General features: G+C 44.5%; 1 protein-coding gene across 1 annotated transcript; it reads right to left on the reverse strand.

Annotated features, from left to right (window-relative positions):
- Window positions 1-3,130: 3,130 nt before the first annotated feature.
- Window positions 3,131-18,954, reverse strand: UBIAD1 (UbiA prenyltransferase domain containing 1). Its single transcript, XM_082856802.1, has 2 exons — window positions 18,153-18,954; window positions 3,131-4,203 (listed from the first exon to the last, which is right to left on the reverse strand). The coding sequence occupies exons 1-2, from the start codon at window positions 18,679-18,681 to the stop codon at window positions 3,716-3,718; spliced, it is 1,017 nt and encodes a 338-aa protein (XP_082712928.1). The 5' UTR covers window positions 18,682-18,954; the 3' UTR covers window positions 3,131-3,715.
- Between the last annotated feature and the right edge of the window lie 1,494 nt (window positions 18,955-20,448).

Consider the following 20,448-nt stretch of genomic DNA (forward strand, 5'->3'; position numbering starts at 1 on the left):
TTTGTGCAAAGGTCCTGCAAGGGGTGAGGAAGGAGGGAAATGCTCTGAGTAGGTCAGGTGGATGAGGTAGTTCACAGAGAAAGTGGGAGCTTCTGCCAAAACTGGGCAGAAATGGGGATGCAGTGACAGGGACAAGGGCTCTCCAGGCCCACGGTACTCGGCAAGGAAGGCTGCTTTCGGGCATTTTGAACCCTTCTAGCGCAGAGTATCCAAGAAACAAGGGTAGATTCCAGGGCCGAGCCCCAGCAGGAAGCAGCAGGGACGCAACCTTACAGACAGCGAGCCCATGGAGCAAGGACCCATCTCTGGCTTCTGCCCCACAGAGGCCCAGGGGTCCTGGGTGGTCCCAGGGAGACAGAAGCAGGCCCAAGAGGTGAATAAGGCTGCATTTCCAGCCACCCCCATTGGGGAGCAGAATAAGTCTGACTCACAGAAACAAAGGCATGTGATGCTCTACTGCAGAGTCATCAACACCCACCATATCTGCGGCTCTCACTCCATGGATCTTCCCCTTCTGATGTTATATTGGGTTGGCCAAAAAGTTCGTTCCGGTTTTCCCATCAGCTGGAAAACCCCAAACGAACTTTTTGGCCAATCCAATATATTTGGTTTGGGGGACCCAAGTGTATTGCTTATATAGTAAGTCCCCTACACACGAACCTTCAAGCTGCGAACTTTCAAAGATGCGGACGCGTGTCCAATCACGTAAGTTAGTTCATATGTCTGGCGTACACTGTCATGTGCATGCATCCTCGACAGGTGGTTGTGCTCTTGTGTACTTTACTGTACAGTACCGTATAGAGTACAGTAGTACAGTATCTTTATCTCAAGCCCAGGATGTCCAGAAGCAAGCGTAAAAGCAGTGGTGATGTAGCTGGTACTACTGTACTTTTCAAGGTACTGTACTGTAAGATTAAAAAGGTTTGCTTTTTTGTGTTTGTTATGTATTATTTGTGTGAAAAGTATTATAAACCTATTACAGTACAGTACTATATAGCCGATCGTGTTAGCTGGGTACCTAAGCTAACTCTGTTGGATTTAGGAACAAATTGGACTTACGAACGCGCTCTCGGAATGGAACTTGTTCTGAATGTAGGGGACTTACTGTATTTACTCATGGCAAAGTTTTCCTTTCACACATCAAAGCAGCCTTTTCAGTCTCCCAGAAATTCACCTAACTAGACTATTATCCATGCCACGTATCTCTGCTGTGTTCATGAGGACATACCGTCAAATGCCCAGCAGAAACCCAAATGTCCTCTATCTGCTGCACGTTCCCAATCTATCAGCAGTGACCTGCTCGAGAAAAATGAAAGTAGGAAACGACAGAAGGAAACAAGGTTAATCTGGCCTGCCTGGCTCTTGGCAAATCCCTACTGTCTCTCCTAAGGGCTCATCAAATCTGGTCAAACTCACCGCCAAAGATCAGGCGCCCCACCCCCTCCCCACTGAATGTGCCCGCGCTGGTCTCCTGAGGTTTATGAATCAGAGTTCACAAGCAGACGATGAGGCAAGCAGCAGGAGAGAGCACAGGGAAATGGGAAGCCAGACCACTGATAAGCATTTTCCTTTTTTAATCAAAAAAATTTGTTTATTAACAAGTCTAAAGAAAACCTTCATTGAATCAGGGGATGTAATACAAATTATAGTGACCTGCATATAAAACCTGGCATCAAATTTGGCCTTTTAGAAAGATTTATATATAAAAATATGCATTAAAACCTGCACCAGGGACTTCCCTGGTGGGGCAGTAGTTGAGAGTCCGCCTGCCGATGCAGGGGACACGGGTTCGTGCCCCGGTCCAGGAGGAGCCCACATGCCGCGGAGTAGCTGGGCCCGTGAGCCATGCCCGCTGAGCCTGAGCATCCAGAGCCTGTGCTCCACAACGGGAGAGGCCACAACAGTGAGAGGCCCGCGTACCGCAAAAACAAAAACAAAAACAAAAAAAACCCTGCACCAGAACATAGTGCAGAGGCTAACTGACACCCCCGAAGGGAGGGCTTACCAAGGTGGTCTGGTCTGTGGACGCAGGGAGCTCTCGGTCCGACGGCCTCAGGGGTGAGCCTTATGTGACAATGGCCTGCTGGGAAGGAGCCCGAAAAGCTTGTCTCTTTGAAGGCAGGACTCCTGTGAGCACCAAAATGCCACTAGCCTGGCATAAAACAAAAATGGTGCTGGGAGAAGACAGCCAGGAGAGAGGGCTGTCCTCCTTTTCCTCATTACTGGGCTCTGACCACTATTTGAAGATTCTGGAACTCTACAGACAAACCACCTTTGACTTTACAGGAACTTCTGCAATTTCCAAGTATGTTTTTCCAAGTAAGCTGCCCAATTCTAACTCAAGGAGCCAAATCATAAGTGGCCTGATTTTAAGGATTAAGAGCTAGTTCTGATGTCATTTTCTGCAGGCCAAGACCCTGAAATGCCTATCAGAATGGCTATAATCACAACAGAAAAGCATGATGACGATGGTCTCAATCTATTTTGGTCTTGGACCCAATGCAACCAAGCAATTCTAGCCCAGAAGTTATACTTCACAGACACTGAAACAAGAGGCAGCTTTGATCAATGCTGGAATTCCCCCATCCTGGGTACAAACTATCTCTGCACAAGGCAACTGAAGCCTTTGGGAAAAGCCGGGTCAGTATTGTATATCTGTCCTCAAGGAGGAGGATGCAGTGTCCTCACTGATGAGCCTGTCATTTTCGCTGAACAGGGTCAGGACTGTTTGACCATTGGCTTATTCACTCATGGAGGAGCTGCTGTCCTTGGTCTGCTCTTCCTCTGGTTCTGTGGACAGGGGCAACCATCCCTGACTCAGTTGCTAAGCTGCTGCCCAAACAGCAGGGCTCCACGGATGGGAGACACACAAATGGGGACCTGAAAGAAATGGAGGGCGGGCATAGGGGAGTGCGAGGAAACACGATGGGGGCAGGCGAAGAAGCGGCCTTGTGGGCCTTCAGTAGTCGGCAAGGACAGCCAGGGCCTTAACTTCAGAGCGCTGCGAGTTACTGAAAGGGCTGGGAGTCCTTCCTGTCATGCCAGTGGGCTCTACAAGGGGAAACCAGCCGCCCTACCAGTTTCTATCCAAAAGCAGAGTGATTTTCTCAGCTGCCTCCAAGGTGTTATGTTTTTGTTTTTGTTTTTTTCCTTCCAAGCGCTCTGCTCCACTGTCCTGCTGCAGGGTGATCTGATGCTTTTCCTCAACTGTGGCAATAAGTGAAGTGAGGACAAAAGGGTCTGAATCACAATTTAGGCAAAAAGCCTAGAGCCCAGTCGGGCTGTTAATGAGGGACTTTCTCTCTCAAGGTAGCGTAAAACCAGACCAAAAGAGCAGAGGACACTCGGTCCAGTTACTATGGCTCTTTCAGGACAGGAGGCCAGTCTGCGCGGTTCCTTCACCAAGTCTTAGGGCATCGTAGCCCACTAAAAGTGACCTGACATCACCCTCTAGTGGAAATTATAAATAAAACAAGGGCCATGCGTCCAATTTACCTCGTTCTGACACCAGAGTGGTTTCAAGAGTCCCCATAAAATGGAATAAAATAACAAAAACAAAACATTCTCTTTAAGAATGTAATAATAAAAAAAGGTGGGCGTTCACAAGCCATCCTTCAGCCCCTCACTGCCAAATCACCTTCCCTCCTCAGACGCTCTGCCTTCAACACATTCTGAGAAAGGGGGGACATGTTGTGGCGTGCGGCTACTGGTCCCCTTAGAGTTTGGGCAGACTGCCTGCCGGTGCCAGAATGATGCTGGAAACGTAGAAGAGGCCCAGCAGAAGGTTGAGTTTGGCAGTCCTCTGGGGCAGTTTGTTGAAAGTCTGGCTTCGGAACTGTCTCTCAAGGGAAAAGGCCATGGGAATGGTGAGCAGGGGCAGCGCCAGGCTGATGCTGCAGTGCACAGCCAGGATGCTGAAGATCAAGTAGGGCAGGAAGAGCAGCGTGTTGTAGAGCACGTAGGAGAGAGTGGGGCCAATGAGGATGGCGAGCGTGACGATGCCAGCCTCCTGGTCGGACTCCATGTCCCTGGTGTTGTTGGAATGGAGGATGGCCTCGGTGCTAAGGGCGAGGGGGATGGCGTAGACCAGCGGGAAGACCGCCAGGGACCCCACCTGGACGGCGTAGGCGAACATCACAGCCAGCGGGCCAAAAGTGATGAGGATGATGAGGTCTCCCAGAGCCAGGTACTTGAATCCAATTCCTAGGCCAGAAAACACAGAGAGCTGCTGTGAGGTCAGGGGCTGGAAACTGCGGCAGTCAAAAGGCAGGCTGCTGTGGCTGCACGGGGCATATTCTTAGGCTGTGAAGCGGGGCAGTGGTTGCACTCCCCTCTCCTCCAGAGCAAAATCTGACTTTTTTCTCCAGTGGCACAGAGGGACAGAGAAGACTAATCGTTTAGCACCCAGTTCAGTCTCAGAGTCATCCCCGAGTTTTCCTTCCTGCTGTCCCCCAACAAAGCCCTGCCACAAAGAGCGGGGGCCTCCCAAACTAGTGGCTACCAGTGGGGAAGAGGGTAGAGGGGCAAAACAGGGTGGGAAGTGGGAGGTACAAACTACTGGGTGTAAGATGGGCTCAAGGATGTGTTGTACAACACGGGGAATACAGCCAGTATTTTGTAATAAATGTAAGTGGAAGGTAACCTTTAAAAACTGTATAAAAAATTGAAAAAAGTTGAAAAAAGAGCAGGGGGTTCCAAGTCACAGACAGTTCAACGGGAGAGCCCGTGAAGGATCTCACAGGTCTTACGGTCCAGGGCTTGCGTTTCTTTCATCCTCCACCAACCCCTGCCAGACACTGCTTCTGTCAGGAATGCCCTGAGATCAGCCCCTCACGGAATATCCACCCCAGCCTCTTACTTTTCAGCCACAACCTCTGGAAGCATCTTCTGGTTCTGAGAATCTCGTTAATCTCAGCAAAAGTTCAGGGTTCCCAAACGCCACACAGAGCAACTTTCACCCACATAATGAGTAAAACAGCTAAGACAGGGAACTTACAACACTGCTTCTCCTCTCTGGTGCCCATGGAGTTACAACACTAAGTAATCCCTAACTTTTCCTCCCATACTGCTAATCTACTTCAAATCCTGTCTAATCCCCATCTTTCCAACTGGCCCAGTTTCTCCATCCCCAATGCTCCATCCCCAAATCCACGTCAAAGTCATCTTATGCCTGGAATACGGCAACACCCTCCCAACTGATCCCTCAGCTTCTATTCTCATAACCACCTCCCCTCCCCATTCCTAATCACATCTCCACGATGCAGCCAACATGATCCTCTCGAAATACTAAGCTAGTCATGCCCCTCCCCCAACATACACCTGAAAACCCTTATCAACAAGTTGTCCTCCGGATAAAAGAGCCCCAGATCTTCCACCTAGCTCACCTCTGGCCCTGCCCTGCCTCCCTCCTGCCTGACTTTGAGCCCACCTCCCCTCGCCACACATACTTCTTTCAGTTCCTCAGGGCCTTCAGACACTCCCCCGACCCTGACTCCTTGCCTGGCTAACTTCTACTCATCCTTCAAGACTTTGAAGACCATTCCTCAAGGCAGCCTTCCTCGGCCCTAGACCACATTTGGTTCCCCTTGCAGTGTGCCCCACAGCACCCTGACTTCCACTTTCATAAAGTCCATCACACTTCTAGTTTTGTTTTTTTTTTTGACGGCACTGTGTGGCAGGCGGGATCTTAGTTCCCCGACCAGGGATGGAACCCGTGCCCCCTGCAGTGGAAGCTCAGAGTCCTAACCGCTGGACCACCAGGGAATTCCCACACTTCTAATTCTTAATCTCTGTCTCTCCCACTAAGCTGTAGGTTTCAGTGAGGGCAGGGCCTTGTGTCTGGCCAGTTAACAGCTGGCTCCCCAGTGCTTGACACAAAGGATGAGCTGAACCCAGAGCTACAGTAACAAGCACCTGAAATTTGGAACCAAGGTCATGAAAAATGTCCCACTTGGATTGAAACACGCAAAGCAGCACGGAAAGGGTGAGAGACACCCACTCAAAGAGGTGATCCACACATATATTGCTACGGAAGCTTGGGAAACCTCTGATCTAATCAAGCTACCAAGGCATGGCCTCGGGATCAGAAAATTTTAAAAAAAAACTATTCGGTCATCAATTGCATTTTAAACAGCCTAAAACGATAAGGGACAATGATCTGTAACAGATCTAAAAGCATGGTAGCCAAAGAACAAGATGCAGCCCAAGTTTACCTCCACACCTAGTGGTTGGGATCCTTTAGTGCTAAATGACCACCCTTGATTCTTTGGAAGGAAGCATCTCCAGGAAAGGGTATAACAGGCATGGCCCCTGATACCCCCAACACACAGCAAACTAATTCTGTACCCCCCAGGCAGTGTTTTGATAAATAATTTGGTTGTCTGAGGACATGCCCTCCAGGAGGAAGGTCTCTGAAGCAGCACCTCGGCTCCAATTCTAAATTAGGAAATCGATGTCTCGTGCGGTATCTCACACGTTTAGGCAACTACCCCTGCCCAAGGAAGATGCCAGGCAGGAATGCTCCCAGCACCAATCTAGCAAATTTCTCCACCAGCTGTCTGCTCTTCTTCTGCATTTTTTCTCAGATCTCCAGGCAGACTTCGGGGCTCTTGACCTCTGGCAAGAGTACCCAAGAACACCACCTTAGATCGCCTGGCAAAAAACAACGTAAGCAAAGCTTCTTGAGGTTATCTGACACCAGAAAATGACAAAGCCCTTGAGCAGAAAGCCCTGTTTCCTGAGCGTCCGACCCAAGGCTCATGTGCTCCACCTGATTCAGAGATGTGGCCCACCTGGGAGTTTCCTTTTAGGCACTCCCCTCCTCCCAACACCATTTTCCACATGAGCCAGCACAGTGGGCCAGCTCTCCACACAGCGGCCAGAATGAATTTCTTAACACATAAATCAAAATGTTGGCATCAAAAGGATGTGGAGTAACTGGAACTCTCGTGCCTCGCTGGTGGGAGGTAAAGCAGTAGAACCACCTCAGAAAACACTTCGGCAGCTTCTCATAAAGTTAAACATCATCTACCCTCTGACCCAGTAATGCGATTCCTAGGCAGTTACCCAAGAAAAATGAAAACAAATATCCACAGAAGACTTGAATATGAATGTTCAGTCGTAATAGCCAACATATGGAAATAATCCGAAAGTCACTGAACAGGATAATGGATAAACAAATTGTGGTACGTCCATACAATGGCTACCTCTCAGTGATGCAAAGGAACTGCTGATACACATGACAACACAACGAAACTCAAAAACAGGCACAAGAATTCATGCTGAATGATTCCATTTACATGATGTTCTAGACCACGCAACAGTGGTGGCCTCTAGATGGGGTGGGAAGAGTGGGGTTGACAGGGAAAAAGCACAAGGAAGCTTTTGGGGGTGACAGAAATGTTCTGTATTATGGTAGGGGTATGGGTTATACAGCTGTATGTAATTGTCAAAATTCATCAAACTATAACGCTTAAGATCCATGCATTTCACCATACGTCAACTATATATCGATAAAAGTCAATGTTAAAAAAACATAAATCAGATTATGTCATTACGCTGCTCAATACATTTCAGTGTGTCCCCATTTGTTCATTCAATAAATATTAAGTACTGACTACTGGCCAGGCACTGTTCTGGGCATGATGGAGAGAACAAAGAGACTAAAATCCCTACCCCCAGGGAGTTTACAGTCTAAGGGGGAAGATAATTAACAAAGTAAGTACTTTATGTGGTTAGAATGTAATATGTGCTATGAAGAAAAAGCAGAGGAGAGCAATAGGGAAGGCACTGTAGGGGAGACACAGGGTGTGTGTGTGATTTTATTTTATTTTTTTCAGCTGCTGCAGAAAAATATTGTTATTGTTTTGTAATTTTAAATAGGGTAGAAGCTGACATTAGAGCAAATGGGTGGCAGTTAGAAAGCAAATCATACACACAGATGGGGGAAGAGCGTTCTAAACAGAGGAAACAGCATCTCAAAGGACCTGAGGCAGGAGCATGCCTGGCGTGTTCCAGAAACAGCTAGCAGGGCAGTGTGGCTGGAGCATGGTGAAGAGGAGAGCAGGTCAGAGAGTTGTGGGGAATTGCGGGTGGAGCAGATAATGTCAGGCCCTGGGGGTCACTGTAAAGACCCTGGCCTTTACTCTAATGAGGTGGGAGCCACTGGAGAGTTTTGAGCAGGCGACTGACACAGCTGCAGGATTACTCTGGCTGCTGATCTGGGAGCTCTGGGAAAGGGACAAGGAAAAGGGACAGAGACGGGTAAAGAATCAGCCGCAATAATTGAGGGAGATGACAGGGGTAGTGGTGGGAAGTGACGAGAAGTGGTCCAGTCCCAAGTGCATGTTAGAAGCGGAATCGCTACAATCCTGCAGCCTGTGGAACAAAAACCACATTCACAGAAAGATAGACAAGATGAAAAGGCAGAGGGCTATGTACCAGATGAAGGAACAAGATAAAACCCCAGAAAAACAACTAAACGAAGTGGAGATAGGCAACCTTCCAGAAAAAGAATTCAGAATAATGATAGTCAAGATGATCCAGGACCTCGGAAAAAGAATGGAGGCAAAGATCGAGAAGGTGCAAGAAATATTTAACAGAGACCTAGAAGAATTAAAGAACAAACAAACATAGATGAACAAACAATAATTGAAATTAAAAATACACTAGAAGGAATCAATAGCAGAATAACTGAGGCAGAAGAACAGATAAGGGACCTGGAAGACAGAATGGTGGAACTCACTGCTGCAGAACAGAATACAGAAAAAAGAATGAAAAGAAATGAAGACAGCCTAAGAGACCTCTGGGACATTAAACATAACAACATTCACATTATAGGGGTTCCAGAAGGAGAAGAGAGACAGAAAGACCTGAGAAAATATTTGAAGAGATTATAGTCGAAAACTTCCCTAACATGGGAAAGGAAATAGCCACCCAAGTCCAGGAAGCACAGAGTTGCATACAGGATAAACCCAAGGAGAAACATGCTGAGACACATAGTAATCAAATTGGCAAAAATTAAAGACAAAGAAAAATTATTGAAAGCAGCAAGGGAAAAATGACAAATAACATACAAGGGAACTCCCATAAGGTTAACAGCTGATTTCTCAGAAACTCTACAAGCTAGAAGGGAGTGGCATAACATATTTACAGTGATGAAAGGGAAGAACCTACAACCAAGATTACTCTACCCGGCAAGGATCTCATTCAGATTCGATGGAGAAATCAAAAGCTTTACAGACAAGCAAAAGCTAAAAGAATTCAGCACCACCAAACCAGCTCTACAACAAATGCTACAGGAACTTCTCTAAGTGGGAAACACAAGAGAAGAAAAGGTCCTACAAAAACAAACCCAGAACAATTAAGAAAATGGTAATAGGAACATACATATCAATAATTACCTTAAACGTGAACGGATTAAATGGTCCAACCAAAAGACACAGGCTCGCTGAATGGATACAAAAACAAGACCCATATATATGCTGTCTACAGGAGAACCACTTCAGACCTAGGGACACATACAGACTGAGGGATGGAAAAAGATATTCCATGCAAATGGAAATCAAAAGAAAGCTGGAGTAGCAATACTCATATCAGATAAAATAGAGTTTAAAATAAAGAATGTTACAAGAGACAAGGAAGGACACTACATAATGATCAAGGGATCAATCCAAGAAGAAGATATAACAATTATAAATATATATGCACCCAACATAGGAGCACCTCAATACATAAGGCAACTGCTAACAGCTATAAAAGAGGAAATCGACAGTAACACAATAATAGTGGGGGACTTTAACACCTCACTTACACCAATGGACAGATCATCCAAACAGAAAATTAATAAGGAAACACAAGCTTTCAATGACACAATAGACCAGATAGATTTAATTGATATTTATAGGACATTCCATCCAAAAACAGCAGAATACACTTTCTTCTCAAGTGCGCACGGAACATTCTCCAGGATAGATCACATCTTGGGTCACAGATCAAGCCTCAGTAAATTTAAGAAAAGTTAAATCATATCAAGCATCTTTTCTGACCACAATGCTATGAGATTAGAAATCAATTACAGGGAAAAAAACGTAAAAAACACAAACACCTGGAGGCTAAACAATACGTTACTAAATAACCAAGAGATCACTGAAGAATTCAAAGAGGAAATCAAAAAATACCTAGACACAAATGGCAATGAAAACAGGATGATCCAAAACCTATGGGAAGCAGCAAAAGCAGTTCTAAGAGGGAAGTTTATAGCAATGCAATCCTACCTCAAGAAACAACAAACATCTCAAATAAACAATCTAATCTCACACCTAAAGGAACTAGAGAAAGAAGAACAAACAAAACCCAAAGTTAGTAGAAGGAAAGAATCATAAAGATCAGAGCAGAAATAAATGAAATAGAAACAAAGAAAACAATTGCAAAGATCAATAAAACTAAGAGCTGGTTCTTTGAGAAGATAAACAAAATGGATAAACCATTAGCCAGACTCATCAAGAAACAGAGGGAGAGAACTCAAATCAATAAAACTAGAAATGAAAAAGGAAAAGTTACAACAGACACCACAGAAATACAAAGCATCCTAAGAAACTACCACTCTCTTAGTAGAGAGACTAAGCAACTCTATGCCAATAAAACGGACAACCTGGAAGAAATGGAGAAATTCTTAGAAAGGTATAACCTTCCAAGACTGAACCAGGAAGAAATAGAAAATATGAACAGACCAATCACAAGTAATGAAATTGAAACTGTGATTAAAAATCTTCCAACAAACAAAAGTCCAGGACCCGATGGCTTCACAGGTGAATTCTATCAAACATTTAGAGAAGAGCTAACACGCATCCTTCTCAAACTCTTCTAAAAAATTGCAGAGGAAGGAACACTCCCAAACTCATTCTATGAGGCCACCATCACCCTGATACCAATACCAAAGATACTACAAAAAAATAATATTACAGACCAATATCACTCATGAATATAGACGCAAAAATCCTCAAAATACTAGCAAACAGAATCCAACAACACATTAAAAGGATCATATGCCATGATGAAGTGGGATTTATCCCAGGGATGCAAGGATTCTTCAGTATATGCAAATCAATCAATGTGAGACACCATATTAAGAAACTGAAGAAGAAAAACCATATGATCATCTCAATAGATGCAGAAAAAGCTTTTGACAAAATTCAACACCCATTTATGATAAAAATTCTCCAGAAAGTGGGCAAAGAGGGGACCTACCTCAACATAATAAAGGCCATATACGACAAACGCACAGCAAACATTATTGTCAATGGTGAAAAACTGAAAGCATTTCCTCTAAGATCAGGAACAAGACAAGGATGTCCACTCTACCACTATTATTCAACATAGTGTTGGAAGTCCTAGCCACGGCAATCAGAGAAGAGAAAGAAATAAAAAGAATACAAATTGGAAAAGAAGAAGTAAAACTGTCACTGTTTGCAGATGACATGATACTACACATAGAGAACCCTAAAGATGCCACCAGAAAACTACTAGAGCTAATGAATGAATTTGGTAAAGTTGCAGGATACAAAATTAATGCACAGAAATCTCTTGCGTTCCTACACACTAATGATGAAAAATCTGAAAGAGAAATTAAGGAAACACTCCCATTTACCACTGCAACAAAAAGAATAAAATACCTAGGAATAAACCTACCTAGGGAGAGAAAAGACCTGTATGCAAAAAACTATAAGACACTGATGAAAGAAATTAAAGATGATACCAACAGATGGAGAGATATACCATGTTCTTGGATTGGAAGAATCAATATTGTGAAAATGACTATACTACTCAAAGCAATCTACAGATTCAATGCAATCCCTATCAAATTACCAATGGCATTTTTTACAGAACTGGAACAAAAAATCTCAAAATTTGTGTGGAGACACAAAAGACCCCGAATAACCAAAGCGGTCTTGAGGGGAAAAAACGGAGCTGGAGGAATCAGACTCCCTGACTTCAGACTATACTACAAAGCTACAGTAATCAAGACAATATGGTACTGGCACAAAAACAGAAACACAGATCAATGGAACAGGATAGAAAGCCCAGAGATAAACCCACACACCTGTGGTTAACTAATTTATGACAAAGGAGGCAAGGATATACAATGGAGAAAACACAGTCTCTTCAATAATTGGTGCTGGGAAAACTGGACAGCTACATGTAAAAGAATGAAATTGGAACACTCCCTAACACCATACATGAAAATAAACTCAAAATGGATTAGAGACCTAAATGTAAGACCGGACACTATAAAACTCTTAGAGGGAAACATAGGAAGAACACTCTTTGACATAAATCACAGCAAGATCTTTTTTGATCCACCTCCTAGAGCAATGGAAATAAAAACAAAAATAAACAAATGGGACCTAATGAAACTTAAAATCATTTGCACAGCAAAGGAAACTACAAACAAGACGAAAAGACAACCCTCAGAATGGGAGAAAATTTTTGCAAACGAGTCAACGGACAAAGGATTAATCTCCAAAATATATAAACAGCTCATGCAACTCAATATTAAAAAATCAAACAACCTAATCCAAAAATGGGCAGAAGACCTAAATAGACATCTCTCCATACAGATGGCCAACAAGCACATGAAAAGCTGCTCAACATCACTGATTATTAGAGAAATGCAAATCAAAACTACAATGAGGGATCACCTCACACCAGTTAGAATGGGCATCATCAGAAAATCTACAAACAACAAATGCTGGAGAGGGTGTGGAGAAAAGGGAACCCTCTGGCACTGTTGGTGAGAATGTAAACTGATACAGCCACTATGGAGAACAGTATGGAGGTTCCTTAAAAAACTAAAATTAGAGTAAAGCTGTCACTGTTTGCAGATGACATGATACTACACATAGAGAATCCTAAAGATGCTACCAGAAAACTACTAGAGCTAATCAATGAATTTGGTAAAGTAGCAGGATACAAAATTAATGCACAGAAATCTCTGGCATTCCTATATACTAATGACGAAAAATCTGAAAGTGAAATCAAGAAAACACTCCCATTTACCACTGCAACAAAAAGAATAAAATATCTAGGAATAAACCTACCTAAGGAGACAAAAGACCTGTATGCAGAAAATTATAAGACACTGATGAAAGAACTTAAAGATGATACAAATAGATGGAGAGATATACCATGTTCTTGGATTGGAAGAATCAACATTGTGAAAATGACTCTACTACCCAAAGCAATCTATAGATCCAATGCAATCCCTATCAAACTACCACTGGCATTTTTCACAGAACTAGAACAAAAAATTTCGCAATTTGTATGGAAACACAAAAGACCCTGAATAGCCAGAGCAATCTTGAGAACAAAAAAAGGAGCTGGAGGAATCAGGCTTCCTGACTTCAGATTATACTACAAAGCTACAGTAATCAAGACAGTATGGTACTGGCACAAAAACAGAAACACAGATCAATGGAACAGGATAGAAAGCCCAGAGATAAACCCACACACGTATGGACACCTTATCTTTGATAAAGGTGGCAGGAATGTACAGTGGAGAAAGGACAGCCTCTTCAATAAGTGGTGCTGGGAAAACTGGACAGCTACATGTAAAAGTATGAGATTAGATCACTCCCTAACACCACACACAAAAATAAGCTCAAAATGGATTAAAGACCTAAATGTAAGGCCAGAAACTATCAAACTCTTAGAGGAAAACATAGGCAGAACACTCTATGACATAAATCACAGAAAGATCCTTTCTGACCCACCTCCTAGAGTAATGCAAATAAAAACAAAAATAAACAAATGGGACCTAATGAAACTTCAAAGCTTTTGCACAGCAAAGGAAACCATAAACAAGACCAAAAGACAACCCTCAGAATGGGAGACAATATTTGCAAATGAAGCAACCGACAAAGGATTACTCTCCAAAATTTACAAGCAGCTCATGCAGCTCAATAACAAAAAAACAAACAACCCAATCCAAAAATGGGCAGAAGACCTAAATAGACATTTCTCCAAAGAAGATATACAGACTGCCAACAAACACATGAAAGAATGTTCAACATCATTAATCATTAGAGAAATGCAAATCAAAACTACAATGAGATATCATCTCACACCAGTCAGAATGGCCATCATCAAAAAAATCTAGAAACAATAAATGTTGGAGAGGGTGTGGAGAAAAGGGAACACTCTTGCACTGCTGGTGGGAATGTGAATTGGTTCAGCCACTATGGAGAACAGTATGGAGGTTCCTTAAAAAACTACAAATAGAACTACCATATGACCCAGCAATCCCACTACTGGGCATATACCCTGAGAAAACCAAAATTCAAAAAGAGTCATGTACCAAAATGTTCACTGCAGCTCTATTTACAACAGCCCGGAGATGGAAACAACCTAAGTGCCCATCATCGGATGAATGGATAAAGAAGATGTGGCACATATATACAAAATGGAATATTACTCAGCCATAAAAAGAAACGAAATTGAGTTATTTGTAATGAGGTGGATAGACCTAGAGTCTGTTATACAGAGTGAAGTAAGTCAGAAAGAAAAAGACAAATACCGTATGCTAACACATATATACATGGAATTTAAGGGGAAAAAATGTCATGAAGAACCTAGGGGTAAGACAGGACTAAAGATGCAGACCTACTGGAGAACGGACTTGAGGTTATGGGGAGGGGGAAGGGTGAGCGGTGACAGGGCGAGAGAGAGTCATGGACATATACACACTAACAAACGTAGTAAGGTAGATAGCTAGTGGGAAGCAGCCGCATGGCACAGGGATATTGGCTCGGTGCTTTGTGACAGCCTGGAGGGGTGGGATAGGGAGGGTGGGAGGGAGGGAGACGCAAGAGGGAAGACATATGGGAGCATATGTATATGTATAACTGATTCATTTTGTTATAAAGCAGAAACTAACACACCATTGTAAAGCAATTATACCTCAATAAAGATGTTAAAAAAATAAAAAAAAAATTAAAAAAAAATAAAATTAGAATTACCATATGACCCAGCAATCCCACTATTGGGCATATACCCAGAGGAAACCATAATTCAAAAAGACACATGCACCCTAATTGTCATTGCAGCACTATTTACAGTAGCCAGGACATGGAAGCAACCTAAATGCCCATTGACAGACAAATGGATGAAGAAGATGTGGTACATATATACAATGGAATATTACTCAGCGATAAAAAGGAATGAAATTGGATCATTTGTAGAGACATGGATGGATCTAGAGACTGTCATACACAGTGAAGTTAGTCAGAAAAAGAAGAACAAATATTGTATATTAATGCATATATGTGGAACCTAGGAAAATGGTACAGAAGAACAAATATTATATATTAATGCATATATGTGGAATCTAGGAAAATGGTACAGAAGAACAAATATTATATATTAATGCATATATGTGGAACCTAGGAAAATGGTACAGATGAACCGGTTTGCAGGGCAGAAACTGAGACACAGAAGTAGAGAACAAACGTATGGACACCAAGGGGAGAAAGCGGCTGGGGGGTGGGGGGGGCATGTGATGAATTGGGAGATTGGGATTGACATGTATACACTAATATGTATTAAATGGATAACTAGTAAGAACCTGCTGTATAAAAAAATAAAATTCAAAAATTCAAAAAAAAATCTTAAAAAAAAAAAAAGAAAGAAGTGGAGTCAACGGGACTTGCTGATGGTCTGGATGCAAGATGTGAGAAAGAAGAGTCAAGGATGATGCCCATGATCTTCAGCCTGAAGAACGAGAAGGATGGAGTTGCCATCGAGTGATATGGGGAAAGCTGAGCGTAGAGCAGATTCCTACGTGAGCAGACGAGGAATTTGGTCTCAGACGTGTCAAGCTTGAGATGCCTGTAACCTCTCAGAGAAGTTACTGAGTAAGAAGTTGGATTTGAGTTTGGGGTTTAGTGGAAAGATCTGGTCTGGAGGTAGAAATTTGTCACCAGCTTAATAGATGACAATAGAAGACACGAGACGGGCTAAAATCCCTAAGGGAGTAAATGGAGCTAAAGAAGAGAGGTCCAAGGACTAGGCTTGGAGGTTGGGAGTGAGGCGGAACCGGCGGAGACTGAGGCCCTATGAGACAGCGCGATCTAGCCCCTGCCTGCCCCGACAGCTGCATCTCGGTCTTCCTCTTGATCACGCTGGCCTTTCAGCAGATCCTAAATGATGCCAAGTCTTACCCTACTCCAGGACATTCGCATTTGCTGTTCCTTCATCCCTGAAGGACCCAAATCAGACCCCGATTCTGCCCGTGGCTGGCTCCTTATCTGTCAAGTCTTAGTTTAAGCGTCCCCTTCACAGAGAGGACCTACTCCATCCACCACTACCTGACACATTCATTCTATTTCAGCGCCCTGCTGACTTCCCTCAGTGAACTTTTTACAATTGGCTGCCGGGATACCATAGTCTCTTGCTTCTCTTCTTTCTCCTCCAGAGGCGCCCCTGCAGTTCCCTTTGCCTTCCTTCTACTCTCCTCACCTCTTAATGTTGGAGTGCCCCGGGGCTCACCCTCAGGTCTATCAACACTGCCCCGCTCCGGGATCTCCCCCAGTCGTACAACTTTATCTACGTGCAAGACTCCCAAATGTCTCTATCTCCAGCTCAGACCTCTTCTCCGAAATCAGACTCATACCCAACTATCAATGTGACACCCCCTTGGAGATCTAATACATTAAGATGTCCAAAGTCAGTTTCTCAACTTTCTCTCCACAGGCCTATCTTCAACCTTCTCTCTCTCACTAGCCATCAACACCACTATTCCAGTTACTCAGGACAAAACCTTAGAGTTATGTTTAATTTCTCTGTTTCTCTCCTGCCTCACATCCCAACTATCAGCAAACCCTGTTTACCTTCAAAATAAATTCAGAATCTGACTACGTCCCTCTCCACTACTCCCACCCTGATTCAAGCCACCAGACATCTCTTGCCTGGTTTACTCAACAGCCTCCTTCTGGGTGCTCCTGCTGCTACCCTTACCCCTCTTTATCCATTCTCAGTACCTTAGCCAGAGTGATTCTTTTAAAACATTAAAGCTTACAGCATTTTTGTGCCACCCTGCCCCCCCCCCAAAGAACTTCTCTTACTTCTCCTCCTTTTACTCTCTCCCTCATTCACACCCTGGACTCCATGCTATTCCTCCAACTCTTCAGGGACACTCCTGCCTTTGGCAACTGCTGTTCCAAGATACTCTTCCTCCAGATATCTGCTCAGGCAACTCCCTCACCTGTCACCTCTTACAATCTTTGTTCACATGTTACCTTCTTTACGAGGCCTACCCTGATCAAACTAGTTAAAGCAGACAGCTGGCTCTCCTTCTTTGCTCTCCTTCTTTTCCCTATAGCACTTATCTTCTTTTCAGGTACTGTAACCAAGGTACGAATTCATCCTGGCTTACCAGGAACTCTCCTGGTTTCCAAAGCCCCACATCTTAGGAACACTCAGTGCTGAGCAAACCAGGATGTTGGTCATCCTACCCATAATTTACTATTTTTATTTTCTGTCTCTCCTCATGATATATAAAATCACTTCCACAAGGGCAGGGACTTGACTGCTGTGTTCACATAGAACAGAGCCTGGCACATAATAGGTGCTCAATAAATAGGGCTTAACCACCAGCCCATCACTACCTTAATCAGCCTGCTGCAAGGGATCACCTAGCAAACTAGCTGAAAATAATCAGGTGTATAATTTGAGCTTTTCAAATTTAATTACACTAAAATTTGAACCTGTGGCATTATAAGGTATGACCAACCAGTGGAAACTAGACACAAAAAATTTCCATATATAAGTTATTCCTAACAACCATAAGCCAAGTCAGGAATGCTATCTCCCAAATCCACACGACCCAAACATTATAGATTTCGCATAAAGTGGCCTAATTCAGAAAATAACCTTTGAGGACTTCCCTGGTGGTCTAGTGGTTAAGACTCCAGCTTCCACTCCCAGGGGGCGCCGGTTGGATCCCGAGTGGGGGGAGTTCCGCAGGCCACACGGTGCGGCCAAAGAAAAAAGAAAATAACCTTTGACATGTCTCCACTAACCCTATAATTCCTATGCAAACCGCAGTTTCCAATACCTGCAACTAAGACCTGCAGCACAGCAAACAGGCCAATTCTTACCTCCTGTGTAGAGAAAGGAGCCAGACAGGCCTCCGAAGTAGATGAGAGCTAAGTGCTCCAGTTTCAGAGGGGACAGGTAGTACAGGCAAGCAGCACAGACACAGCCCAAGGTGTAGAGGAAGACTCCAAACCGGACGACATCCTGGGGCTCCAAGATTCGGTCCACCAGGGTCCTGTCATCACTCTTTTTGTGGTCAATGCCCTTGGAAAAGTCGTAGTAAGTGTTGACCAAGTTGCCAGCCCCGTGCACAGCGAGGACAGCTACGGCACAACCCACCAGTAGCCTGGGATCCAGGACGCCCTGGGATCTGTAGGCCAGGGCACTGCCCAGGGCCACCGGGGTGAGTGAGGCACTGAAGCTCCAGGGCCGCAGGGCCAGAACATAGGAGGCGCACTTCTGCCTCCACGAGCGCTGCGGCGGTCTGTCCTGCTCCGGACAGCCGTTCCCCAGCAGGTCCCTGTCCCCGACCTTGGCCGTCTCTCCTGCCTGGATGTTAACCTTCTCCCCCGGGACTTGCGAGGCCGCCATGGAGAATGCACTTGGGTGAAGTCAATGTTAAACAGTGAGCCACCCACACACAGCGTCCGCCCTGAGGCGAGGACAGGCGGGGCGGCGGACCTGACCTTCTTCGGTTCCACCCGGGGGCAGGGATAGGGAGGCGGCGGGGCCCGGGGAGTGCAGCGAGCGGGCCTGGCACCCCACGAGGCCCGGCGGCACCTCCCCGACCTCCTGTCACCTGGGCGAGGACCGCTTCCAGACGCCCGCCTCGCCCTACAGCCCGAGACTGAACCGCTGCCGCCTCTACGCAGCTACGGGAGCGACCATCTTGGGCACCCGCCACTGTAGGCCCGCCGGGAAACAGGGACCGGCTGCGCGGGCCTGGGCCGGGGCGGGGTTGAGGGCGGGACCAGGCTGAGGGCGGGGCCGGGGCTTGGGGCGGGGGCGGGGCCGGGACAGTGCAGCGACCCAGCGGTCCAGCCCCTCCTCTCCCCCGCGGTCCGCGAGTGGCAGTTGCTCCCGGACTTGCTGGAAACAGCCTCACTCAGTATCTCAAGAAGGGCCACGAATGCGTGTCGCTTTACGACTTACCAAGAGCTTTCTCTCACGGAAATAGGACTCATTCATTTTTTTTCATGCAACATGCATTTATTGAGCGCCTACTGTGTGCAACATTTACTGAACACCTACTATTGCACGCAGCAGTGAATAAAACAGGTAAAAATCAGGGAGCACATTGAGGGTGATAAGAAAGGTGTAATTAAACTTCCTTTCCAAATGAGAAAACCGAAGCTCTGAAATGGGAAATGACGATGTCTAGGAAATTATTAGCTTAGCCAAGACATTGAAGCAACCTAAAGGTCCATCAACTGATGAATGGATAAAGATATATGAAAAATGGAATATTACTCAGCCATAAAAAGAATGAAATATTGCCTTTTGCAGCAACATGAATGGACCTAGAGAGTATCATACGAAGTGAAGTCAGACAGAGAAAGACAAATATTATATGATATCACATATGGGGAATCTTAAAAATAATACAAATGAACTTTTTATAAAACAGAAACAGACTCACAGAAACAGAAAACAAACTTATGGTTACCAAGGAGAAAGGGGGGGAGGGGTAAATTAGGAGTATGGGATTAAAAGATACACACTACTATATATAAAATAGATAAATAAGGATTTACTGTACAGCACAGGGAACTATATTCAATATCTTGTAATAACCTATAATGGGAAAGAATCTGAAAAAGAATATATACATATGTATCTGAATCACTTTGCTGTACACCTGAAACTAACACAATATTGTAAATCAACTATAACTCAATTTTAAAAAGCTAAACTAAAATTAAAAAAAGAAATTATTAGCTCTGGTAATAATCACAACAGCAATAATTCCCACTTTTTATTATGCATATTCCATATACTGCCCTGACTGCCTTTTTATCTTTCTTCTAATTTATTTACTTATTCATGCACAGAACTGCCCTCCTCCCCACCCACCAGTTGGCCAGCTTTGTATCTCCATTTCCTGCCTTCTGGGAGCTTATGGTCCGTATCTGTAGCTTGTTCTGGCTGGAGAGAGCCAATTGTTAAATTTTTAGGAATTTTGTGAGCAGTCATTAAGCAAAGCCATTATTAAAAATTAAATTAGGGCTTCCCCTGGTGGCGCAGTGGTTGAGAGTCCGCCTGCCGATGCAGGGGGCATGGGTTCGTGCCCCAGTCCGGGAGGATCCCACATGCCGCGGAGCAGCTGGGCCCGTGAGCCGTGGCCGCTGAGCCTGCACG

The sequence above is a fragment of the Leucopleurus acutus genome (assembly GCF_964270905.1).
Source record: "Leucopleurus acutus genome assembly, chromosome: 2".
NCBI lineage: Eukaryota > Metazoa > Chordata > Mammalia > Artiodactyla > Delphinidae > Leucopleurus > Leucopleurus acutus.